At 39.5% G+C, this 26,920-nt stretch overlaps 1 protein-coding gene across 1 annotated transcript in view; it reads left to right on the top strand.

Moving 5' to 3' along the window:
* Positions 1-26,920, top strand: part of Myo81F (unconventional myosin 81F) — a 179,064-nt gene that overhangs the window by 142,947 nt on the left and 9,197 nt on the right. Inside the window, exons 15-36 of the mRNA XM_088237415.1 lie at positions 4,787-4,928; positions 6,187-6,425; positions 7,326-7,566; positions 7,885-7,996; positions 8,073-8,583; positions 9,761-9,827; positions 9,949-10,126; positions 11,260-11,420; positions 11,751-11,879; positions 12,805-13,077; positions 14,017-14,246; positions 14,683-14,863; positions 16,187-16,360; positions 17,064-17,211; positions 18,641-18,812; positions 20,051-20,299; positions 21,342-21,711; positions 22,710-22,892; positions 22,975-23,182; positions 23,486-23,724; positions 25,003-25,254; positions 25,620-25,823. Of these exons, the coding sequence (XP_088093541.1) occupies positions 4,787-4,928; positions 6,187-6,425; positions 7,326-7,566; positions 7,885-7,996; positions 8,073-8,583; positions 9,761-9,827; positions 9,949-10,126; positions 11,260-11,420; positions 11,751-11,879; positions 12,805-13,077; positions 14,017-14,246; positions 14,683-14,863; positions 16,187-16,360; positions 17,064-17,211; positions 18,641-18,812; positions 20,051-20,299; positions 21,342-21,711; positions 22,710-22,892; positions 22,975-23,182; positions 23,486-23,724; positions 25,003-25,254; positions 25,620-25,823 (4,663 nt within the window). The remainder of the gene's footprint in view (positions 1-4,786; positions 4,929-6,186; positions 6,426-7,325; positions 7,567-7,884; positions 7,997-8,072; positions 8,584-9,760; positions 9,828-9,948; positions 10,127-11,259; positions 11,421-11,750; positions 11,880-12,804; positions 13,078-14,016; positions 14,247-14,682; positions 14,864-16,186; positions 16,361-17,063; positions 17,212-18,640; positions 18,813-20,050; positions 20,300-21,341; positions 21,712-22,709; positions 22,893-22,974; positions 23,183-23,485; positions 23,725-25,002; positions 25,255-25,619; positions 25,824-26,920) is intronic.

The following is a 26,920-nucleotide window of genomic DNA, read 5'->3' as shown; positions in this document are numbered from 1 at the left end:
TCATTTATCATTTATTTATTCATATATATGTACATTACAAAATAAAATATCTTAATTCATACATATATAAATAATTAGGTAAAATTAGGTATATGTAAAAAAAAACACATTAGTATACATAATATCCAAAGAATAATATGTTAAAAAAGTAAGAGAATCTTGTAACGAAAAACTCCCTCAGAGACGTGAAAAATGTCAATGTCCAAAGTGATATTGTTCAACATAGAGATAGCCCTTCCAACAGGCATAACCATTGGCAGGTTGGTCCTGTATATTGGAATGTGAAACAGTCTATGTTGACGCTGTCTAAGGTAATTATCAGGAACATAAAAGCTAATGCTCCGCATAATTTCAGGGTTGTCAATAATACCGCGCAACAATCGAAAGAAGTGCGTTGTTAAAAACACATTCCTTCTAGTCTTCAAACTGCTGTAACCAAGCATACCCTGGAGAAACTCAGTGGGATAAAGCCATGGATAATATCCGCACTCCCTCATGTAGAGAAACCGAAGAAATTTCTTCTGAACCCTCTCCACCATAAGAGAGTACTTCAACTCACACGGTCCCCAAATCATCGAGCCACTCTCGAGTCTACTTCGCACCAACGAGTTATAAAGAATTCTCAGTACTCGTGTACTACCAAAAACCCTAGCAGTACGCAAGACGAATCCTAACATCTTCAATGAACTACTACAAACTGTTTCGATCTGATCATGAAATGTCAGGGAACTCACAAAAGTGATGCCTAGATCTTTAACCTTCGCAATCCGCATAAGATTCTGGTCATTCATTCTATAGCGGAAGAATAGCGTTTTGTGGGCCCTGGTGAAAGACATAACTGAGCATTTTGAAATATTGAACAATAATTTATTTCGTCTTCCCCATTCAGATACGTTTAATATATCCGTTTGGAGAGAACGAAAATCATCCAAAGTTTTAACCCTCAAAAATAGTTTTAAGTCATCCGCGAATAATAAAAAACGCGATTTGACTACAACTTTTTTAATATCATTGATAAAAATAGAGAACAGTAATGGACCCAAGTTGGATCCCTGGGGAACACCTGAGTAAGTATGAAAAATTTTTGATGCAAACAAGCCATGTGAAACGTATTGATTTCGGTTTCGGAGGTAGCTCGCCATTAATTTTAGCATTCCATCCGAGAAACCGATCTCACTCAGCTTGTTTAACATAACATCATGATCGACTGTATCAAAGGCTTTGGCAAAGTCATTATATGAACAGTCAACCTGATGTCCTGCATCTAATGCAGCCGTAATATAGTCTGTAAATATCATTAAATTTGTTTCAACCGAGCGACCCTTCCTGAACCCATGCTGTTCATCTATTATAAATGGCTCGACTCGAGAAGCGATGATTTTACTTATTAAAATTTCAAATACCTTAGCTGGCGCTGAAAGTACAGCTACAGGTCTATAGTTTTCTACGGATGACTTAGAGCCACTCTTGTGTATAGGAGTAACTTTAGATATCTTCCAAATTTCTGGAAAGACTCCTGTATTTAATGACAAATTAAATAAAAAACAAAGCGGCCCCTTTAAAAAATCTACGCATCCTTTAAAAAAGAACGTCGGTAAAAAATCTGGGCCAAGAGAATTGGTATTATTCAATCTATCTATGATCGTAGCTACGTCTTTCTCATTGATATTTGGAATAACAATAGATTGTGCACCGTTTTGCGTAGTACACCGCTTAGCAGCGTTAACGTCAAGAAGCGGAGGTTCACTACTGTATACAGTTTTGAAGTGACCTGCGAACGCTTCCGCAATATCTGCGCCCCGAACAGTTCGATTACCCCATGTCATGGCGTCAATATTCCCGCCGTTTGCCTTTTGAGATTTAATAAAATCCCAAAAACAATTTGTATTTTTGAGAATATTGTTTTCCATATTGGAAATAAATGACCGGTACGCTGATCGAATGTCACGTTTAACGCTAGATCTTAATCTACCAAACATTTCATAATCATTCTGACAGCCCGCAGCTTTCCATCTTTTATGGTAGGAATGCTTAACCTGAATATCCCTAATAATAGCCCCAGAAAACCACCTTGGATATCGCCTTCTTCCAGTTGTCTGAGACCTTCTAGGAAAACAAGAATCAAGTACTCCTTCAACAATACAATAAAAGTTTTGCACCGCCTCATTTACATCCAATGTGTCGTATACCTCATTCCAGTCGATACTGGCCATTAAAAAGCATAGCTGGTCAAAATTGCCCTTATTGAAGTTCCAGCCTCTCCAACTGACTGTGCCTTCCGTGGGAACTTCAGTTCGATGGGGACGATTAATCGACACACTGATACAAAATTCAAGCGCGGGATGATAATTGTCTTCTCTTGTTAGAGGTGACAATGACCGAAACACATCAACTTCTTTCCCGGCAAGTATTAAGTCCAGAATCCTATCTCTAGAATTCAAAACATCATTACACTGGGAAAGTTTCAACAATGAGCACAAAAAAGTTAGGTCAGCCTCTATACCTTCAATGTTGCTCGCTGAAGGTAAATTGAAATCCCCCAATATAATGACGCTTCTGTTCTGAAACAAATCTAAACTGGACAAAACCCTGTCGAAAAATAATCGATATGTGTTAGCCTCACTCGCCGGAGGAAAGTAAAGTACACAAATAAAAGTAATTTCGAGAGCGTATGTTAGTTTTACCCAAAGATCTTCATTGGTAGTTTCCAATATAGAAAACCGCTCGACTCGCAAGTTTTCTCTATTTCTCACTGCCAATAAACACCCCCCACCCTGCCTGTGGCCATACCGGTCTCTTCTCACAACTGTAAAATTACTATCAAAAATCTCGGAATCAAAGACGGTATCATTTAACCACGTTTCGGTTAACGCGATGACGTCATGATCGCCAGCTGCGACATTGTTGTAGAACTCTACACACTTCGTCTTTAAACCGCGAGTATTCTGGTAATAAAAATGCAGCTTTTTATTTGATGCATCACGAAAGAGTCATTTGATATTTGGAAGACGCGGAGGATCTCGCTTGTCTTCCCACTCTTTAATAAAAGATTTGCGTGGCCAATTTTCCGGTTTCAAAACTATGTCCGTTATTCCTTTTGGAATACCGATTTTAAACGACGAATAATCACCCCGTGCTTTAATTTTTGCAATATTAAATGAAGCGGTACTTACAAAAGAATTCAAATATTTTAACATGTCTTCACTCGTGGTGTCCTTGTGAAAAGGATAAAAATGATAAAATTTTAAATCCTGCTCAGTTCGTCTTCCAATGCTACCACGAATGAAGACACGTTTTTTATTTTTCACTGTTTTCCACTCTGTGGCGTCGCGGGTTGAAGATGGCGGTGTCACTGCTGGATTTACAACAGCAGTGGCAACAGGAACAGCGGCGGTGGCAAGAGCAGTGGCAGCGACAGGAGCAGTGGCAGCGGCAGGAGCAGTGACAAGTAGTGAATACGAACAACTGGGGATCGGGGCAACCTCAGTCATTACCTTCCCCGGTCGCTCCGGTACGCTGCTATCCTTCCGCGAGATCGCAGACATTACGTTTGTGGATTTTTTTCCAACTGAGCGAGTATTAATTTTGCGCTTCTCGTTTATTACCGGCGCAGGTACCATAGTCGACTCGGCTACACGCGCCGACAGCGGCGGCGCAGGACCGGAGTGCGCAGAAGTATGCGCTGTAGACACTGCGACGCAGTCTACAAGTAACGCCGCCGTATCAGGATGTGCCGGAACGACGTTAGTAGGCAGGACGGGCGAGCCGGGCGAGCCGGGCGGGCCGCGGTCGGCTGACGCGGACTGCGACATATTGTTGCCGTTACACAAGTCGGTAGATATCGGCTTAGGCAGAGATTTCAAAGCATCCAAAATCTCGCCAAATCCAACGCTCACCTTATCCTCAATTGATGTAACTCTGCAGAGTAACAGAGCAATTAGTTTACTCTGTTCTGCCATCACTTCACTGAGATCCTTCGACATAGTGAACACTTTATTAAATTTAAAAACGGAGCGAACAAAACACACGCGTCCTTCGCTACAATGAGTAGGAGTGATTATTATACCATGTGGGCCACCATACACATTTATAACTATGAGTCATTTTTCACCCAAGTCCAATAACATATTAGGCTTCTGCCATTTTACTTTTGCGGTTCGATGGGGAGTACCATAAACTCTAAATTCGGGCAAAGAAATTTTGTGTTTGGGTGAGCCAGGATACTCGTATTGTTTTTTTAATATTTCTACTGAGGTACTTCTTGTCATCTTATGTTATTTAATGTATTAGATATTGAGATTGACGTGGCATTTTCTGTAGATCTCACTTATTACGAATATCTAACAGGAGAAAAGATAAGCTTTGAATACATTTATGATGGTTTTTTAAAAATTTTATTTTTTATATGGGAGTTGCTTTATTATTTACCTTGCTTGTAATATACAAGGTTTATATTTCAAAAAGTGGATTTTTCTGCTATTAAATATCTTTAAATTTATCTAAACTATTGGGATCAGGAGGGATATATTAATGTGGGCTAATCAGGAACTTCTCAGCATTTGCTCACGTGGAGAGGAAACTACTTAAAACTCTTCAGGAGAAGCCGGCCTGTTGGCAGTAGTCAACAGGCCTTCCGTTCCACTAGAGGAGTGTTCGGCATTTTGTTCCCTACTTTGGTTTATTTTACCAATTTCCTGCGCTATATTTATCATGTATGATACTACCTCTTGTGTGAGTTCTTTATTTATGATTGTTATGGTCGTTAATCAAATAAACCTTTTTTCAGGGTGATTATGACAGAGATGGGGGTAGAGTCAACACAGTGGCAGGCGGGGTGTACCAAGATATTCCTAAGAAGTGGCGCCCACGCCTCTCTCGAAGAGCGCAGAGCATCCCTCCTCGCTGCCCAGGCTCTCAGGATACAAAAGGTCAGTGTTAAAATTATTATTATTGATATTACACTAGCAGCTATTAAGCTGATGCGTGTATATCAAGTGTACATGGTTATTAAACATTATAAATTGATGTGTGCATCTAGGCGGTTTTTGAACACATTAACTGAACTAGCACCAATCACTTTCTCGGGAAGGCCATTCCATTTCTCCACAACTTGGATTGTCAGGAAGTTCTTCCTGGGGTTGATTCAAAAGTAGTTTTGGGCTTTAATGGTGATGAGTCTTAGAGTTCAGGAGCCAAAAATATTGAACTCTAGCTGGTGTACTGGTTCGATTCCTGTGAGATATTTGTTTGATTAGTGACTTTTCACTGCTGTATTTCATAATTTCACATAGCCGGTAGCTTCCAAACCGAATTTCAAAGCTTTTAAAGGGTTTTATAATATCTTCCCAGTTGATCATGTCCTATTAATGAAGAAATCACTTGCCTCTTTTCTTCAATCCAATAAAGTAGAAATTATGTTCTGCGGATTACCTTTTTTTGTATAGACAATGATGTCAAGGCTCCAGATTACACAGAGTTCTTTCGGGCAGCTTTTATCGTTCAGCAATGGGCAATTTTTTTTTGTATGCGGGCACCTCCAAGGAGGCTCAAGTTCTCAGAGGTGTGCAGACTGGATCTGATGCGTAAAGTAAGATTGGACAACATTGTTTTGTCTTAGTATCTGACCTATTGTTCTAGTGTAAACAGAAATTTTGAAACAGGACAATGGACGAAGACATTGTTCAAAAGATAGATGGGCAGACTATATCTGGAGGACAATTTCTTACCCCTACCACCGTGTGTGACCGTGTAGTCCTCGAACGAACGCACACCTACAGGACCGTAGCAAAAAAGTCATATGCTCCACTCACGAGTGTCACATTTTTTGGCGAAAACGTCATGTAGATGTTATTTGAAAGAAATTATAAAATTAATATATATATGAAGCGAACACGACTACACATCGATTGCCAGCAACTTGTACAACTTGTAGGAACAAACAGTGCAGAGAAAAGATGGTGGAGGCAATTGTAACTACTATAGAAAAATCCAACTACTATAGAGAACTTGCTCGTACTGCGCTTCGTTGTGTTATCATTGTTTTTGTGTATCAAATGATCAAGACATGCTACAATTGATGTACGAATGCTGTGTCTTATGCACCACTGAGTGTGAATATGGAAATCAATGTGATAATTCAAACACTGTGATAGTTTTTTTACAAATCATGTCCTTCTGTCCTTCCAGTGGTGGCGATGCTGCGTGCAGCGGCGCTGGTACGGGAAGCGGCGCGGGGCGGCGCTGCGCCTGCAGGCCGCGCTGCGCGGCTGGCGCGCGCGCGCCGCTTTCCTGCGCTTGCGCCGTGCCGCGCTCGTGCTGCAGAGCCACCTGCGCGGGGCCTTCGGGCGCGAGGTGGCCGCCGCCCTGCGCGAGATGCGGCGCGTTGACGACGAGATGCGGCGGAGGGAGGCCGAGGCAGCCGCAGCGTGAGAAATATTTTATTTGTTTATTAACCAGAAAAAGCCCAAGATGGGCTACGAAAATCCCCAAATCACTTAAAAGGATACTCTACCACAGTAGATTAAAAGCACTAGGACTAAAAATTTGTGAAGAACAATGGAAGAGCCCTCTGCTCAAGATGTGTCAATTAAATCCTAACACCAATTTATAGGGTCATAACTGGAAGCTCTTTTATCCCCAATAAATTGCCAAGCCTAGTTGTCCATTCCATTTCGGTCAACCAGTTAAGAAAGCGTTCGGATGCTTTTTTGAAGGAAGAGAAACGCTGGCAATAAGCAGTACTCGAGATATATGCTCACTAGCAATGGTTGCCTGCCTATAACAAATAATTATATGCATTAATAATTAGTCATGTGTCCAGTTTTTCTTGTTTTCGATTTTGTAATTATGTGGGTTTAAGATAGACAGGTGATTAACTCATCGCACCACTAATAAAGATGACATAATTTGTTCATACAACACACTATTTGATTTAGACACATTTTTTTACTACAATAACATTAAGACTAAATTAATATTTTGCAATAAATAATGTGAAATAAATTGTGATTGTTACATTTTATTATGAAATCAGTAACCGAAATATACTTATTTATGTCATTTTTATGAATAAAGTTATTGGCATTCAGTTTTAATGTAAAAAAAAAACACTTCAAAGACAAGCCGGCCAAGGTCAATTTGTCACTGACACAAAGCTGGCGATTCGCCGGATGGGTTAACCTGTCGTATCCTTGATCTCTTGTGGGGGTGCCATCTTAAGACCTTAAACCCTGCCATGTCTCGTAGTGCAATTTACTGAAATAGGGGGGCTGTATGGGCAGGGCATTCATTCCGTGGACCACATTAACATAAGCATTTGATTACAGTGCTGAAGCTGCTGCAGAAGCTGAAGCCCGCGCTAAGGAGGGTGCAACAGCTGATCCTTCCACCGAGATGCCGCCACCCACTGATGAGGCTGTACCAAGAGTCGGGAACTCGGTTGACTTGGACAACTTGTTTGCCTTCCTGGCCGATGTGTCCGGATCCGGCAAGCCCGCAGCCACTCATCAGACCATCCAGGAAATCGGAGACCATATGGACCAACTTGTCGGAGACCTGGATGAAGAGGTAATCTTTTACAAATGGATGATATGCAATAAATCTGCTGTAAATATAAAAATTGATGGCTTCAAAGTTGAATAAACAATGTACATATACATATCACTAAGTATTTTTAATTAAATCACGAAGTTCCATGAAATCAATGCCGAGTCAGCAATCAATATTTAATTATCCTCCTATTTTTCTTGACAAGATACAGAGAAGGGATGATTTATTAGGTAAAATAAAAACATCTGACTTTATCTGAGCCTGTCATTATTTTCTTGTATGGGCTTCAAAAATATGTTATTTTAATAATATTGTAACAATCATATTATTTTTCAGTTGGAAAATGTTCTTCAAGCAGAAATACGATCATTGGCTTTGCAGAGAGCTGCTTTACCCCCAGCTCCTCATGGACCCCCACCACCTCCGCCCACAACACTTCCACTTACAGGTTCGTCTTCTAAAATTATTAAAAATAACAGAAGCCAGTAATTATGTAATTATGAATAAATATGTTTGTTTTCCAGATACAATTGTTGTCAATGGCTGCCCACCACCTTCAGCTAAACCCGTGGAGCCGATATACGAAGCTGTAATTCCTAGAATTGATCCCGAACTACCCCCTCCGCCGTCTCCGCCCCCGCCTCCACTGCCACTTCTCTCTCCGTCCCCCCCGCCGCCACCTCCCCTAGACATTACTCCTCCCGCATCCCACGCGGTAGCCGACCACAATCAAGCGGCCAGCAACCACGTCCAGCCCCTGGCTAATCACGTCCCGGTAGCTAAAGACCATGTCCCGGCACCGATGCCAGTGATGAACAATCACGTCCAGGCGCCCTCCAATCACGTTCAAGCGCCACACAATCACGTGCAGATGGTGAATAACCATGTGCAGGCGCCGACTAATCACGTGCATTTGATGAATAATCACGTGCCGGCTCCGCCCCTGTCTTCTCCTCCGCTACCTCCCCCTCCTATTCAGTACCAGAACGCAGTGGAGAAGCATCCTCCGCAGCAGATTTCTCAGCCTCCTCATCCGTAAGTTTATCATCGGAGTTCTCAACAATAATTTGAATTACAATAATTATTCTAAAAGTCAGCAACCACATAATATTTATTTCTGACTGTCATATCAATCTCTGACTGTAAGAGACTGTCATGTAGCAGTGGATAACATCGCTAAAACATCTGTACAAAGCAGATAGCTCAGGTTTCCTAGAGAGCGTTGATTGTGAGCAGAATTTCAAACAATGGTGCCGTCATTTGCAGGATGGCTTTTATTTTATTTATTTGTGATTTTTACAGCTATTTACATAAAAAAAAAAGTAGAAATATATTAACAATACTAAAGCCAATTTAAAAAATCCACTGTTAATCTAATAATACATAATATATAAGAAAAGAGTTTATAAAATTGTATGTGTGCGACGTTTGTATTCATGTATGTGTATATGAATTATGAATTTTCCGGAAAGGTTTTTTATCATATAGCGGTGATTATTTTTGTGTTTGAAAATGAATGTAGGTTAAATGCTGTCGAAATGCGAATGTGTTAATGGATGCAGAAAACGAGGCAGTCCGAGAAAGACATGGCACGATTAAGTCCATCAAATACTTGAAGATGGACATGTCAAGAGTAGGAATAATCAGTGTGCCTGCATGAGAAGATGTATGAATGTAGGGGAAGCGAGGTCTGTATGCAAAGACAGAGTGATATGACGTTCTATCCTCTCTGCCTACTTTTGTTGGTTTTTGTTAAAATGAATGGAAATGTAATTTGTACTATAATTTTTTATTGATTTTGTACTAATATCGTAAAAAATTACTAAACTTTAAAATGGTCACTCTGTAATGTGATTTTTAAACATGTCTCTCTCTCCTCCAAATGATAGTTTTCGACTTCCGATGACTATTCATCTTTCAAATATACCTAGTATGTTTAGATTGTCCATTTTTCATCACAGTACGTCTCAGCTTTAAAAAAATAGTTAATAAAATTATGTGATCACGGCAACTAGACAATGGCGCCACTCTCTTTAAGTTGACATCTCTAGTCTCTAGTCACTGTTAAGACGGCCTTCTTGCAACGCTCACCGCATAATGGCACATCATGACCGGTAGATAACTGCTCCGCTTTCTTAGGAAACCATAACTTTACTCTGTCTAAGGTCTAGATTACATCACTGTACTAATATAGTTTTATATTACTTTTCAGGCCCGCACACCAACCTATGATGAATGGACATGCAGAACCTAACAGTATGAGTTCTCCGGAACCTCAGGTAACGAGCTGAATAGGAGTTCAATATTATTATGTTTATCTGTCTTCCTCGAGTAGTTTATCTACCTTAAATAGTCTCTTGTTATTTGTTTTAAATATCTAATTCTATTATATTTCTCCAGCGAACCACGGCCAATGGCATTGTCTGCGGCGAGCGCACTGCTAGGCGTCGTGGGCGTGTAGAGCGCCGCTTACAAGAACGCAACGAACCCGCAGCTCCGGCAGCCCCTGACGAGCTTCACCACGATATTCTGGAGTTTGCCGAAGCCCACTTTAACCAGCACCCTCGTTCGCCCGAAGGTACCGACAATATATTACTGAACCCTTTGTCTGCATCCAAGACTAGTCAACTTTTATGTTCCGTGGCATCGTGAAACTTTGGATTAATTACTTCTACTTAGAGGTATTTAAATGCAACATAAACACTTTGTATTCTCATCAATTTCGACACTGTTACATGCATTAGTTGTGTAAAAATAATAATAAATACTCTCGTGATTCTTTTTAATTTGTGAATGCTATTATTTTGTGTCCTCACAGGGGTAACCTGTGCTGAGAACACTTAACAATATACTTTTTCTTTTTTAACATGTGAAAATTGTACATAGAAAACATAATGTACTCCGAGAAAATCACAAAATTATAAAACAGTTTAAAACACTATGCATAGGTATATTTAATTTTTCTCTTTTTACTATAAAAAGTATAAAAGAATCAAACATGAACTACATATGTGGAGCAGGTATTTCAAAAATGGTTTGGTCAAATGACACAACCCATTTTACTTCTACCTACCTCAAATTTTTTAGAGCTCTTTTAAACATTTTCTTGTTACTAATTTGTTTTAATGGACAGTGGAATTTATTCCATTTTTGCAAAAGGATAGAAAATCGAGTTGATGTATGTGATGTATTGTTGTGTTACACTGTACAGATTGGATTGACCCTTCAAGTACGGAGGTGACCATATGGTGACTGTGGGCACTGTCTGTCATGTGCCACAATGCAATAACAGTGCGTTTAATCAATTGCAAATTAAAAATTTTTTAAAAGTTGATAAAATAAACAAAAACCTCATCCTATTATGTTCCTACAACAACAACCAACAACAGGTGGTTACTAATGGTGTACCACAAGGCTTTGTTTTTGGTCTAGTCCTCTTTTTAATGACATTATTTGGAAGAAATAAATATTATTTTACGAGACAAAAGGTAACAAGCGAATTCATAATGTTATGAAGATGGATTAAACATTTAAAAACAAATAATAATCTACCAATAACCACCAACAGAATGGGACTGAAATCAATGTTCTCTGTATAACTGATTTTTTTAAAGTTGAAATCATTTTATGCCCTCGAAAAGACTTCTTAATTCTCTGATCATTTTTTGATAGGCAAATGATTCACCTATTTGTGAAATTGTATCTCTCCAGGAACGATAATGGCTACTCTGACCAGAAAGAACCGCTCCAAGTCACTGGAAATGATCCCTAAGTACGAAATGATAATGTACTACAAAGGAAACACCATCCCAACATCCCACATACATATGGAGGACCCTGACAATGTCACCATTGCCTGCAACATCTTCAGGGTAAGCCTAGTTATTAATCAAATGATTCCCAGCACCGGAACGGGCCTTCATTTGAAAGTGTTAAAATTTTTGGTGTTTTCCTTGAGTTATTGTCCCGTGCGAAGTTCGTCCTTTTCATCAACTTTTTTGCATACGTTTTCTTGCATAATTACCCCAAAAACATCATCAGGAAGAACCTAACCAAACCTGCATATTTAAATGCTAACTGATTCCACTGCTTAGCATGGTAGTTTCAATACACCGGGGAAGGGAACTTCTTGCGCAATGAATGTTCATAATTGATTTTCTCTTCATTACAGTATTCAATATTTTTTTATTTTTTTACTATAGGAGCTGTGCAAATACATGCGTGGAGAGATGAATGCCGACCGTGAAACACAAGTTATCCAGAGCATAGTTAGGCACGGGATAGAAAGGGAAGAACTTAGAGATGAGATCATTGTACAGTGTATGAGACAGGTAACATTTTCATATTAAATGTCAATATTTCTGTCTTCTTTAACTTTGTAGTTGTTATTACATTTACCTTTAACTTTGTTTAGCATGTACTTCCATTTAATCTTAAATTTAGTATAGAATTGGTCCTTTTCTTAATATGATGACATATTTTATTTAATTTCTTCATGCAACAGCACTTTGTATTTAATTTCTTCAAACAATGGTAGCATTATACAGTTGAATGATTATTATTACGAGGATGATGGGATCAACTGGACTTGCTCGTTATAAGCATTACCAGAGACTGTTTTTTTTTTTTAAATACAACTTTTACACACTACAACATTTTATTTCATGAATAATTGCCATTTTTTCACGAATTCTTGTTAGAAGACATGTTTATAATTCAAAGGTTAGTTTTTAATTGATCTGACATCACCCGCTCAAAATGTTTATTATGCATTGACCAGTGTAAGCATAGAACATTAAAAATCTGAAGATGTCATTCATAAACTACTAAAGAAGTTGTAAAATGTAATGACGTGCTGAGCCGGTACTCACTGAGTTCACAAAGCTTGGATTTTTTACATGCAATTTCAAATGTGTGGATGCTTTTTTAATGCTGTCAGCGAAAACATAAATTAGGTACTTAGACACTTACTTGTTATAAACGTAATCCGAAAGCATTGGTCCTTTAAGTTAACCACCCGTTCGGATTTTATAACTTGAGTTCTTATTTTGAAAATGTTGTTTGAATAGAAGAGTTTTTGTGAAGGTGTTGACAATATTTTTATTTGGTATGTCTGAGAAGTAGCTTGTTGTAAGAGTGAATAGATGCATGAAGGAAACCATGAACTAAAATATCGATGAATGTTTCTTCATTACATCTGCGATCTCACTATTTCCGTAACCGTTATAACCAAGTTTGACTGTATTATATCACCAGGTGTCAAACTGCCCCTCGGCCGAGTGGTGCGAGCGCGTCTGGCTCGTGCTGTGCCTGACGGCCGTGGCCTGGCAGCCCTCGCGCCAGCTGCACCGCTACTACGTGAGCTTCCTGCGCGGGCAGGCGGCGGCGGCGGTGGGGAGCGCGGGGGGCAGCCCCGGGGACGCGGACGGGCCCCCGCGCCGCGCCCAGCTCGCCCAGTGGTGTCTGGACAACTGCCGGCCGGCCGCCGCGCAGCCCAGGAAACACCCGCCCAGCACTGTGGAGATTGCGGTACTGGTTCTGTGGAATAACTTACGAAAAATATTTGTATTGTGAGAGAAATGCATGATGATAATCAAGGACAAAAACTATTTTCAAGAAAGTAGTTAAGGACTGGATTTTCCTTAGGAAACTCCTTGATGATTTTCCGAATGTTTGAGTTTATTGTTTACCATATTGATGTGCCGTATATATATATATATATATGTATTTAAAAAAAAAAAATTTTGATGTTTCTGATCCTATATTTGTGGTGATATACTCATGTGTCTGTGTCAACTAATTGCTTGTCCCATCTCAACACAGGACTTTTAGTCCCATGGAGTTGGGACTTATCTATGTAAATTAATAAATGAATGTACAGTAAAACTCCCTCTTTACATTTTTCCATGGAGCAACAAAAAAAGTGTAAAATTGATGAAATCTCCAAAGTGACAAAATGAAAAATGTATAAAAAAAATGGAATTAATGAAAATTAAATTAATGTTCTGACTATGGGTAAATGCTGTAGGTACTGCCAGAATTTTAATTCAACATTTTTTTATGTAAAACTGGGGTGATAAAAAATGTCAATTGGGGGGAATATTTAAATGAGAATGTATGGAGAAAAATGGGACCTGAACATTTCAGCATAAAAAGCGGGAAAATGTAAAATTGAGGAACGTAAAAACAATGTTTGTCTGTTATTATTTTTATTTCTTTTCCAAAAAAAAGTGGATTCTTATAAGCGGTGTCAAGGCACAAACTACAAATTCCTACTTTACTTACTCATATGGCAGTTATTTTTTTACACCAAAAATGGGTATGTGTGGGTTTTTCTTCAGTTGACAATGTGTCCATATTAGTAATTGCTAGGCAGTGCTTTGTATAGAAAGAACTAACGAGCACATTAATGCCATCTTGCAGTTTCTTAAATTGATAATAAGAAATGACGATGATGTCGCGTTCCAGGCTATGCGGCGTCTCGGCACCATCGTGTGCCGCTTCTTCTTCCTGGACGGGCGCACCAAGGCCATCGACGTGCACCCCACGGACACGGCGGCGGCAGCGGGTGCGCGCCTGGCGGACAAGCTGGGGCTGCGGCAGCGCGAGGGCTGGGCAGTCTTCCAGAGCCGCGGCGGGGCGGAGGACCACGTCAAGGGGCACCACTTCCTCTACGATGTGATCGCCAGCTGGGAAATGTGAGATATTTTTTAATATTTATATATATATCGACCGTGTTCGGGACAAAGGCTTTAAACCACAATTCTGGACAAAGGAGTTTCATTATTTCAAATGTCTTTAAGCCAATTGCGTAGGTCTTATACACATTCTGGTAAAACGATTTATGTTTATAGATGTTTGTAGTTCAAATCCTTTTACAATTAGTTTAAAACACATTTGAAGTAATTTAACTGCTTTTTCCAGCATTGTGGTTTGAAGCCTTTGGCCTGAACACGGTTTATATCTTTGTATGACCAAGCTGCAAAGCTGTTTTTATTTTTTTGATGAAGTTACAAAAGATGGTTTCTTCTAATATCTTAAAACGTATAAATCTTTACTTGTATCAAAAAATTTAGATCCTGTCTCGAGTTTTTTTTCTCTGATAGAATAAACATGCTTTGAAATTTCCCCCAGGAGTCAATCACTTGCGACACAGGGGGGTTTTCCTACTGTGGCTCGCGGGGGCAACAGTGGGGGCTCTGCAGAGAACAGATTTGTATTCAAGAGGAGGCTCTTTAGGGGCCCCCGTCAACTTTCACAAGACCCGGTGGAAGTGGCGCTGCTGTACGCACAGGCTGTACATAGTGTAGTCAAGGTATTGTGATTATTATAAAATTAACTAGTTTTTTATTTATTTAAAAATAACAAACTCTATAGTAAATGTTACATAGCTAAATATATAGGTATAGTGGGATTGAGAACTAAGCAACACATTAAATTACAAGGGTAAATTGATATGCTCCCACCCTGACCTATTTTGAAGTGGATGAAAAAAAGTTTTTGTACTGTGGAGGATCCGAACGCACCCAAACAAATACTGTCAGGTTGCCAACATTGAAATGTTCTTCTGTTGGCAACGCTGGTACGAACCTAGATTCAAACTGTACGACCAATTTCATGCACAAAATGTGACAACTTGTAGCATTCTTCACGCTTTGATTCTCTCGTCCACACGAGCCCCTGTTTCAGTGATATTTTACAGTAAATTCCTTCCGATCAATTTTGGCGTTCTAATGTGTAATTTTATAGAATAAATACCTTATACTTAATCCGTGTTTATCTTTCCAATCCCGAGTCATTTAATTAATCAGATCACACGCTAACCATCAACCATAGAGTACCTTATTTTTCGACGTAGTCCCTCTGGACTTGTGTGCATTTTTTCCAATGATGCTTCAACATTTCTAAAGCTTCCTGGTAGTACATTTTCTGACCACTACCAACCACTCATCTACACAACGCATGACCTCATTGTCGTCCAAAAATGATTTGAGTTATGGGAATAGCTGGTAGTCACTGGGGGCTAAATCTGGTGAATATGAGGTGTGTTTAACCAGTTTAAACCCAACTTCGTGAACAGCAGTCATTGACACTAATGCCTTGTATGGAACATGCGTGGTGGTATGTAGATGAGAGTTGGCAGGGGTCAGACAAATGTTCTACTAGAAAGCTATAGAAATCTCGGAACATCGCTGGAAGAAGTGCATACAAGCCCAGAGAAATATTAAGTACAAAAGCATTTTCTCATCCACTTTGAAATAAGACAGGGGGGAGTATTTATATCAATCAACTTTCATAGTGAACACAAACTCCAAATAAGCAGTATATTATTATTTGTGGTTCCTCCTTTGATATTTTCTTTAACCCAGTCTTTTAACCTCAGAGTAATAATGCGCCAAGATAATACGCATTATTACTCTGAGGTTTTACCCAATGTTTTAAAATTGCTTGTTTATTCCCCTTAATTTTAAGTAGTAACAGAATATACAGTTTCGGTCCAAGAATGTTTGTCAGGTCTGAGAGTTTCTTAGAATTCATGTTTTTGTGGACATTAAACATGCCATTGAATTACGCACACGTGAAAACATGAATTTCAGTGTATGTTTTTATATTGAAAATGTATTTCTTTGGTGTTTAGTGCGACGAGTTCCCGGTCAGCGAAAAGGTGGCTCTTCAGCTGGCGGGGCTGCAGGCTCAGGTGTCGCTGGGGGAGCCCTCAGCCGCGCCCTCGGCCCCCCAGAACGCCGCGTACTATGAGCCGCACCTGTATCTTCCTCCTCGCGTTGCCAAGCTGCGACCACACCCACATTGGGTCAGTGACACATATTACTAGACCTCATCTAATAATGTTTAAATCAAAAAAACTTTTAAAGATAATTATTGTTCAGTCATCAGAATGAGAATATTTATTGATTCTAAAAAAAAAAATTGTAATGTTTACATTTTATGAATTCCCTATTTTCATTTTTCCTCTACTCTCCTCCTACTATAACCCCATAGTTGTTCTATGACATGTATGGATTTTTTCATTTTTGTGGCACTAACTGGCCTTATAAAAAATAACTAGTAGAATAACACAGAAGAGCAAAAAGAAGAAAAACGAATAATATGAATTTAATAAAATAGTTTTTACATACAATCACATAAAAAAGAAACAAAAACGTCTAAGTACTTTATATTTCTTTTGAAATCTCCCTTCTTGAACTAACAACAACAAGCTCTTTGCAGCAATTGTCGTATTTTTACTGTTTTTTGTCAGCCAATTATCAATTTAGAGACAGGGAAGGCGGATTTTGTTAATTTTGAATACTCCATTGTATAGAACTCATTCAGGTGAAAAAAATGGCATTTATACATTTTTTCAAATTAAATATGTAATGATTGTTTAAGTCGTGTAATTGTGATAGCATAAACTCGTCTTTTTTCAATGTATTCAATTTTCAACTGCTTTAATTATTTTTGTACATTTTTAAAGTGTAAGACTTTAGAAAACACTAAACTTTCCCCTGCTATAGGTTAGTGTCATTGCGGCCGCCCACAGACAATATGGAGCGGGACGCAGCGAGCTGACTGCCAAGGTGCTCTACCTAACTTGCGTCATGCAGTATCCACTGTACGGAACCACACTCTTCCCCGTCATCTATCGTACACACTGGCAACATGGTGAGTTTCCTTTCAATTTCAGTATAAATTCTGTGTAAATTTACTCAAATATCTATGCAGAACAATCCCTCTGTTTGTACTTATTAATATTTTAGTGAAACTGTTACCAGTTTTTTCTTTCTTATTCTTCTTCCTTATCCCATTCCATTTTGGTTTGGCTCCTCTTGTTGCACCTCTCACAGTCCACTACTCTGGGCCATCGTCTCGTCCAACTGGGGTTCCTTCATCTTCCTTTTTATAGTACTCCACCATGTGGCACCTCTACCTTTTCGGCTCTTATGGAGTTTTAGCGCTGTGTGCACCGCATTTTTTCATGCCTTGTTAAATGACCATACCATCGCAGTCTGCATTCCCTCATCTTCTGAAACTGCTCCTAACATGCACATTCCTCACTCTATCCAACCTTGTCACACCCCCCGACTACCTGAGCATCTCCATCTCACTTGTATGGAGTTTTGGTTGATTCACCTTCTTGACAGTCTAGCATTCAGAACTGAAAATCATCGCTGGTCTTACTGCGGTTTTCTATATGTTTCTTTTGGTTTTTATTGGTAAACAATTGTTGTTGACTTACCGTAAACCGAAAATCTTTCACAACTCTTATGAAAGGTTGATTCATATTAACTAGCGACGTCGTTTAATGTACTTCGTTACTATTCATTTTTTTTATGCATTCTCAAGAAACTTTGTCCTACAATTTAATGCTCTAATTTTTACCGTGTATAAGAAAACATTTTTCGTATATACAATTTCCTGTAGGGCTGAAGTTACTTGTTGCAATGGCATTTTATTTCTGTTATTATTGATACGAAACTAATGTTTAATCTTCATATTGAATCAGTCCTGAAAAAAACATATAAAATGGTCGGACTTATTATGCGAGTATCGAAACCATTTAAACATGCAGAGACATATGAAAAACTCTACAAAACATTTGTTCGTCCCCAGCTAGAATACTGTACTCCTATTTGGTCACTGGTCACCTTACTATAATATAAGTATTAATAGACTAGAAAGGGGCCAACAATTTTTTTTTAAGCAGGTCGACAATGTATGTATATTTAGGTCAAAAATTATAGAAAATTTGAGAGAAGCAGATATTTAACTTTATTATTATATACATATTTTTTCATTTCGTTTCTTTTATATTTATTATATTGAACATAATTTAAATTATTGTATTAAGTGTAAACAATTTTTTTGGTGTGTGCATGAGTTTCTTACACTAATATACAAAGAAATTGGCAATACTTGTATACATACTGTTTGTTTATCTAACAAAATAAATAAATAAATTTGTGCTAGTAACGTGTCTATTTATTCATACGTCATTAAGTTTTCCTCTTAAATTAAAATGTATTCAATAGGTATGTATGAAAGCTACAAAAATACATGTCTGTAAAGCTAAGCGTTCCTTGTTATACTGAAGGTCCCCACGTCCTGCTGGGTGTGAACTGCGACGGTCTAGTGCTGGTGCGACCCGAAGACAAGCAGGTGATGGCAGAGCACCGCTACCAGGACATCGAGTCCCTGATGGTGGACCCATCCGACTGCTTCCTCACCATCACCCTCAACCAGGCAGCCATGCACAACAACCAAAGGTATTTCTCAAAAACTTTTAGCAAAAATCAAATAGCGTTAAATGCTTTTTAAATATAATTAAATATGCGTGATATAAAAATAAATATCTATATCATACCCTGATAATGCATAGGGCACTGCAATAGTTCACTAAATGCAGTGTATATTGATCATTTGTGCAATTCCAGAAACATTAAAGCGTGGAATCACCTTTTTAATCAATATTTCGTGTCGATCATCCCAGAAATTGAACCCCGGACCGCAAGCAATTTAGCACGGACTTATTTCCACTCGATTTCGAGTAGCCATTGAGTCGAAAGCACTCGTCCAGGATTCTGGTTATATTTCACTTACAGAACTAAATTCTTAATCCTTAATCAAATCCGGACGCAAATAATAAATCTAAGTATTGGGTGTTAACATAGGTTGTGTGTTTTTTCCAAATGAAGAGAACAAGATGACACAACAAAAAAAAATGCAAAAAATTAGTCAATAATTCACAGTCCAAATATCGCCAACAGCTTTGGCAGCTTTATTGAACGCTAACAGAATGAGATGTCGAAAATGCCGACTTTTGTCTACTTGACATTCCATTTTGAAGACTTTTAATCAAATAAAATAATACTTTTTTTTAAAAATTTATTTATTTAACTTTTTGTACATTGGCGGGCTTATTGCCAAATGGCAATTTCTTCCAACCAACCAATAAAATAAAAGTTTTATTTTTATAATTCAAGTCACAGAACATATTCAATAGAAAAAAAATTAAAAGCTAAAGATATATAAAAATAGAAATAAACATATTTGTATAAATTACCTTAAATCAAAAATTACTCAATGGGAAAAAGGAAAAAAGAGGAAAAAGGAAAGGAGGAGAGATTAAGGAAGAGAAAGGAGATGTTTCTTCAGATGTGATTTAAACAGAGATAATGTAGTAACCTCTTTGATGGTGGATGGGAGATGATTCTACAGTCAAGCCGCATGGACACTATATGAGTTAGAGAAGAAAGAGAAATTAACATTTACACACGTAAAAGCAAACACAATATCTTGTAGTGCAGAAAATTTTATTTCAAATGACGTACCATTTTGTTTTACTTTTAATGCTCATTTATAAATTTGGAAAAAAAAGGACCCAACTTATGTTAACTCCTAACATATTTGATTAGATATTTCTCGTAATTTAATTTTAACCTACAAATAAAAAAATAAATTTTTTTAGCTAATACTGTCAAAATAATTGATTGAAATATTCCAGATGCCTGGTGGTGGAGACGGAGCAGAAGGTGGAGATTGCCGAGCTGATGGTATCGTACCGCGCAAGCCTGGGGTCCTGGCTGCGCGAGGAGGAGGCTCCCGCGCCTGCGGGCAGGGGCGGCGCCCCCGCGGCCGAGCGCGCGCGCCTGCACGCCGCACTGTCAGCCGCGCGCCGTCTGGCTGTGGACTCCGGCCTGCTGCGCCGCCCGCACGACCCCGCCGCGTCCTTCCTGAGAAACACGCTGAGAAGGTCCGTGAGACTCTATTTATCGTTCTATCAAACTTGAAAACTATCAAATTCCAAAACCATCAGACTCAGCAACATTCAAGCTTAGAAACTATTAAACCCAGAAACTATCAGACTCTGAAAGATTCTATCAAAATCAGCTGAACAAATTCTATAGCATACCCTAAGGTGATGAGGCCGGTATATTTTTTGTGTTATTATAATATAACTCGTTATCATAGAAATTATACTAGTAGACAACTGTCAACATTTTGGAAAATGTGTTGAAAAATACAATTAATTATTAACTTAATCCATAAATTGGATTGTACACTCGTATTTGCAAATGAAACAATATATATTATCTGATTATGCGATCTCTCAGGTGAATGTGTGGTAAAACTATGTACAATAGATGCACAAATATTGAGATCCGTATATTATGTAAGGGTGAGACAAGCATTATCGACAAAATCAAGAAAGGAGCTCTGCGCTGGTTTGGACATGTAGAGCGAATAGACAGCAAAAGAACGGCTAAGAATTTTACAAGGCAAGTGTTGATTGATGCAGAAATAGAGGAAGACCGAGAAAGACATGGCATGACCAAATCCAACAAATACTTGAAGATGGACATGTCAAAAGTCAGAATAATCGGCACGCGTGCATGAGAAGATGTATGAATGTAAAGAAAGCGAGATCTGTATGCAAAGATAAAGTGATGTGGCATTCTATCCTCTCTGCTTACCCTTACGAGGAAACGGCATAATGGTTTGTTGTTGTTGATTTATTTTACACAATTATAGTGCAGTCAAAGCATTTTTTTAGTCACATACAACGACATATTTCTGCGTATCATTGTGTCTGATTATGATGAAAGTCTGTTGAAGAATATAGGCATCGAAGTCAACTACGCCAGTAATGTGTCATCATTGGGTTCATCTGTTCTTTTCACACATGAGCTTGTGAATTTAAGGAATTATTTGCTTGTCCTGTACAGTTCCTTTTACCATCTATCCAACGTAACTTTATAATTTTTCCAACAATTGAAACGCTTAACTCTTCTCAGATTGAGCAAACACCGGTTAGACAAGGGCAAGTCCGACTCAAGCAGCATCAAGTCAGAAGACTCGGCGGACGGCGTCATCGTCGGCGAGAACTACAAGGGCTTCCCGCCCGGCTGGTGGGCCTTCAGCCGCGTGCCGCTAGCGCACCCGCTCACGCGCGTGCCCGAGGCCGAGGAGGCGGCCGCGCTGGCGCTGTGGGGAGGGCTGCTGGCCTGGGCGGGCATGGCCCCCGCGCCCGCGCCCCTCCCCGCGCCGGCGGAAGCGCCCGCGCCAGGCGCCGACGAGCACGTCGCCATCGCACAGGGCTTGCTGGAAAAGTGCCTGCGGAGTGAGTCGCTGCTCGCGGAGTTGTATATGCAACTTATAAAACAGGTCAGTTAACTAACACATTTTTGTACATATTAAAGTACTCTGAGGTATGTCTTGATCGGCCATTTTGCAGGAGAGCAAAAACAAACTTTTTTTAATTTATTAATGCTCGTAACTTAATGTATATTGACATTACAGTGCCAAGTTTTTTTTAGATATTTGCTAATTCAACTCTTAAAATATGACAAGATCACTGTAGAATCATTATTACTGCAATTCTTGATATTTTACTCAATTTTTGAAAATACTGAAGTTTATGATACATCCTCAAAAAAATCATAGACAGACTGTCTTTGTCTTTTGGACAGTGTTCTTCTAAGAAAAAGAAATGTCAACAATATTTTGAGTTTGTCCAAATTTTTGTAGACAAGGACTGGATTCAACTCCCTGGGGAGCTGTTTATATTAACATATTACAACAGAGATGAAGAACATTTAAGTTAAGGTAATATAGGAGTCTAGGCATCTACAGGGCTTATGACCCGTCAATGGCTGGTTTAAGTGGCCACTTTACACACTGTGTAACATTCACCATTCTGCCAATATTTGAACATCTATATTCCTTCAATTCTTTCATCTGTTGATGTTTGTGAAGTTAAAGAACTGAAACCTTTATTTATGCGGGTGAGATTCATCTAATTGAATTATTTCACCTACATACTAGGCAACGCCTGAAAATGTTCTTTTTTCAATTTTTTGTTATTGTTACGAGTATTTTATGTTATTTTTTTTCAAGATGAATCTCACCTGTAGATGCCTAGATTTCTATATTACCTTTTCTTAAATGTTCTTCATCTCTGTTGTAATATGTTAAAAAGAAATGTGGTCAAGCTGCATTCATAGCTCAAAGCAGCCAAGTAGCACTGTTATGACAATTATGTTTGTTTATCATTGCTTTAAACCAGCATTGAAATGAAATGATGATGATTGTTTTATCATTTCTAACTTTATCTTTTCTCGATAACTAAGTTAGAAAATCAAATATGACCTAATGTTTTCTAGACTTCAGAGCAACCTGAGGCGGGAGCGCGCGCAGCCCTACGCATGTGGGCGCTAGTGTGCGTGTGTTCAGCCGTGGCTCTCCCCACCGCGCGTCCACTGCGTCGCCTGCTGTTGGCGCACCTGCGTGCGCGAGCGGCTGACCCACACACTCATCAGGCCAAATATGCGCGCTTTGCCGAAAAGGTTTGGAGAACATTATTTTTATTCAAAATAAAAAAAAAATAATCCCAATTCGTAAATAAACATTCTCCATTGTCCTCCGCAGGCGGTGTTGCGCACGGCGGCAGGACGGCGACGGCAGTGGGCACCGTCGCGCGCGGAAGTGCTGTGCTCTGCGGCGCGGCGCCCGCTGCACGCTCGCGTCCACCTGCCGGACGGCCACTTCCACTCGCTGCAGTTCCATCCGGCGGCCACGGCCCGGGACCTGGTGGCCATGCTGGCCGAAAAGATCGGCCTCAGTCCTACTGCCACAGGTACACGGCTGTCCTATCCTAATTTACGTATTTATTGTCAATCAACTTTAAAACAATTTATATATCTTAAATACAGTACACCGGAACCTCTGGGTTCAAAATAACACTAAATATTTGCTAAAATAACATGGTATTGGAAGAATGTAAGTATATATTTTATAAAAAAAATTGTCGATCTGATTTTCCAGTGAGGAAAGCATTATAACCAAACCACGTACATGTTTTTAACCATGAAATAATAAATAATAATCCCATGTTTAGAGTCTACTTGTTTATACTCATGAAATGATTTCTCCGTGCCAGGTTTTTCCCTGTACGAGGTGTGCGGGGGCGGTGAGCGCAGCGTGCGCAGCGGCGAACGTGCGGCGGACGTGCTGGCGCGTTGGGAGCGAGCGCCGCGCCGCGCTCCGCAGCTGCTGTTGCTGCGCAAGCACCTGTTCCTGCCCTCCGCGCCGCCCTGCGCGGCCGAGCTGCACCTGCTCCTGCACCAGCTGCTGCACCAACTGCGCGCTGATCGCCTCCCCGTGTCGCACAACGAAGCCGTGAGTTTTGTTTTGGTCGTGACATAATAGTCCCATAAAGATGTTCTTGACATGAGTTGTAGATTGACTGAATAGTAATAGTAGTAGAATCCTACTGGAGAAACTGATCGATGCACATTCATTATTTAAGGCATCAATAATTTTCAAATCAAACAAGTTTAAAATGTGGTGTTAGTTTAGAATGTATGTTTTAATATAGCGGGATGTAGTAACAAACATTTTTTTTTACGCCATATACAATAATAAAACAGTACATACAAAATCACCATTAAAGTTTTTTTGAGGATTATCTTTGTAAAAATGATTTTGTTGTGAATTTTTATTCAATTACTGATAGTAATAGAAAATTACACAAATCATCGGGATCGTAGAACAACGACATGCATGTGATTTTCTTCAACTTTACGTGAGATCGGTTAAAAAATTTTTTTGATACTATGTGACAACTTGAAAAGTACTAAAGTATACCATTTGATACTTAGGTTAATTATATATATATTTACGCTTTTATACTTTTTTAACATCACATCTGTCGAGGAAAAGTAATTATTGTGGATAACAATTTGTTCATCAAAAAATTGAAAACTCCTGTAAAGTAATACATATGTTTTATGAATATCATCATCATTTTCCTATACACAGTGGTGCATGGGGCTCTGCATTGGAACATCAAATGCAATGTATCTCGATTATCTGTCACGAGAAGGTAAGGTGATCAGTCTTAGCTTCAGGTACCAGTCCAGGGACAGTGAAATATTGCAGTGTAAAACCACCTTGACCCACTAGGCCAGTGCTTCCTAAAGTGGTCCTTATGGACCCCCAGGGGTCCCTGGGATCATTCAGGGGGTCCGTGGAAAATTAAAATTGATTTGGGGTCCCTAAACAATGCAGGGGGCCCACGCAAGGTTTAATATAAAATCAAAATAATATGCTCAGTGAGTAGAAAACTCTTTACGCGATTACTTTAAGATCCAGCTTGTTGAGTCAACATAACCAGGAAACAAAGCTTTACTTTTAGCTTATGTGAGATTTATAAAATAAGAAAAAAATTCCCAAGAAATGTTATTTGCTAAATGTTTGGAAACCGATACTAAAGGAGAACCCCTATTTACTGAATTAAAAAGATTTTTCGATGAGCCTCATCACAAAAAAAAGAAACCGACTAGAAATTAGTGCGCCTAGGTAGGTTGCTACTCACAAACATAAAGCCGGACATCAATACACTCATAACATCCCATCGATGTAACATGTCGAAGGCTAATAATAAATTTGTCCCAGGTGATGATGGTGGCCCTGCAGGCGCAGGCGACGAGCGGCGACGCGGCGGAGGAGGACGCGGGTGGGGAGGCGCTGTATGCGGAGGTGGCGGCGCGCACGCTGCCAGCGCGTCTGGGCGCCGGGCTGCCAGCGCCCGCCGTGCGCCAGCATCACCTGGCCCTGCGCGGCACGCCGCCCGCGCACGCTGCGCAGTCACTGCTCAACCTGCTGCAGTCCTGGCCGCTGCACGCCGCCACCATCTTCGACGTCATGGTACTTTTACTTTACATTGGAGAGACATGCGTCTTTCACCCCAACTGTAGGGAGGTTTATTTCCATTGAATTCTTTCAAATTCCTAGACCAAATATGTGTATGATGTATGATTTCAATCCTTTAAGAGTCTATATGACAACAGTCAATAGAAACAAAAATAATGATAGTGTCTTAGTTATGAGTTATGATGGCATGTATTATTTGAAATGCTTGTTGACGTTTGACAGAAAAATATCACTAGAACAGTTAAAATCAAAAAATTGTGCAGCTTAAATTATTATTGACATTAATGCCACAAATCTTTCTTAGAAATGATCTAATTTCTTAAGCCTGAAGTTATTGATGTAAATGTTTTGTCTGGCAGCAATCATTCACCAGCAACTGGCCTCGCTCGCTGTGGCTGGCCGTGGGGGCACGGGGCCTTCAGCTGCTGCGTCCGCGCGCGCGCCTGCCCCTGTGCTGTTACGAGTACGATAGCCTCCTGTCACACTCGCCGGCCCCCGACTGCCTGCTGCTAGTTACAGCGGCCGGCTCGAAACACAGCAAAGTCATTCTCACCACCCAGCAGGTAATATTTCCTCCGTCTGCAATCCTTCACCAGCAACTGTTTTGTTAAGGATATCAACTTGTTGGAAAGAGTCTAAAGACGAGCCACAGGGTTGTCGCCAAGCCTGAAACAGCTTCCGTATGTGCAGACTGGAAACTCTCGGTCTTAACGCTGCAGGAACGGCGAGAAAGGGATGATTTGATAGACATAAAATACTCATCAGTCACTATAGCTGCTCAAATTTGGATTCCATGTTTAAGTTGCTAGACTTCGACGCCACAGTCACAGCCTGGAGAAAACCAGATTCAACCTAAACCCATGGAAGCATTTCCTGAGCAATAGGGTTGCTGATGGTTGGAATAAGCTAACACAAGAGCTGGTCTCAACGTATAGTCTCAAAAATGGGCTAGATTTGTTATGGAAAAGTTAGAATACACCAACAACTAACTTTCGTTCAAATAGATTTAAGCACATCAGCTTTATGCTGCTCGTTATAAATAAAAAAAATATACTTTCTAGTGTTTATGCTCAGACATACATGATCACTTTCTTCATCTTTACTGCAGATTGAGGAGAACAGCCACTATAAATTACTTGTTTAATTGAATATCTCAAATGATATTAATGCTCGAATATTACAATGAAGGCGCCTATGAACTATCAATTTTAAAAAAAACAATTTACCTAAAATTTAATATTTCTTTACAATTAAACTGCGAAAATGACAAAACATAGAAACTTGAAAAAGTTTTATTGTATCACTCACTGCGCAGTATTGTCAATTTGTGATCAATCGTACACAGAAGATCAGTACATTCACCTTATTCTAGTTTCCCTGTATGAAAGTGAAGGAATACGGTGTTAGTTCCAAATTGGGACCATGGCCACACTTTTCGGATCCCGCTTCGAAAGAAGAAAAAACTCCGCAAAACCTCTATGCATCTAGAGAACATTTGCAGAATTTGCCCAATACAATACGCAGTCAAACAATGAAAGAAAAACAATTTGCATTCCAAAGCACATAAATACATCAAATTATCAAGACAATACTGGAAAAACCCCTAACACAGATCCTAACACGACCTTTCAAACTGATGCCAAATTCCCTTTTGTCATAA

Source organism: Micrasema longulum, unplaced genomic scaffold, assembly GCF_059751315.1.
Source record: "Micrasema longulum isolate JH-2025_06_02 unplaced genomic scaffold, ASM5975131v1 h1tg001716l, whole genome shotgun sequence".
In the NCBI taxonomy this organism is placed as follows: Eukaryota; Metazoa; Arthropoda; class Insecta; order Trichoptera; family Brachycentridae; genus Micrasema; species Micrasema longulum.
This window is presented reverse-complemented; position numbering and strand designations above follow the sequence as displayed.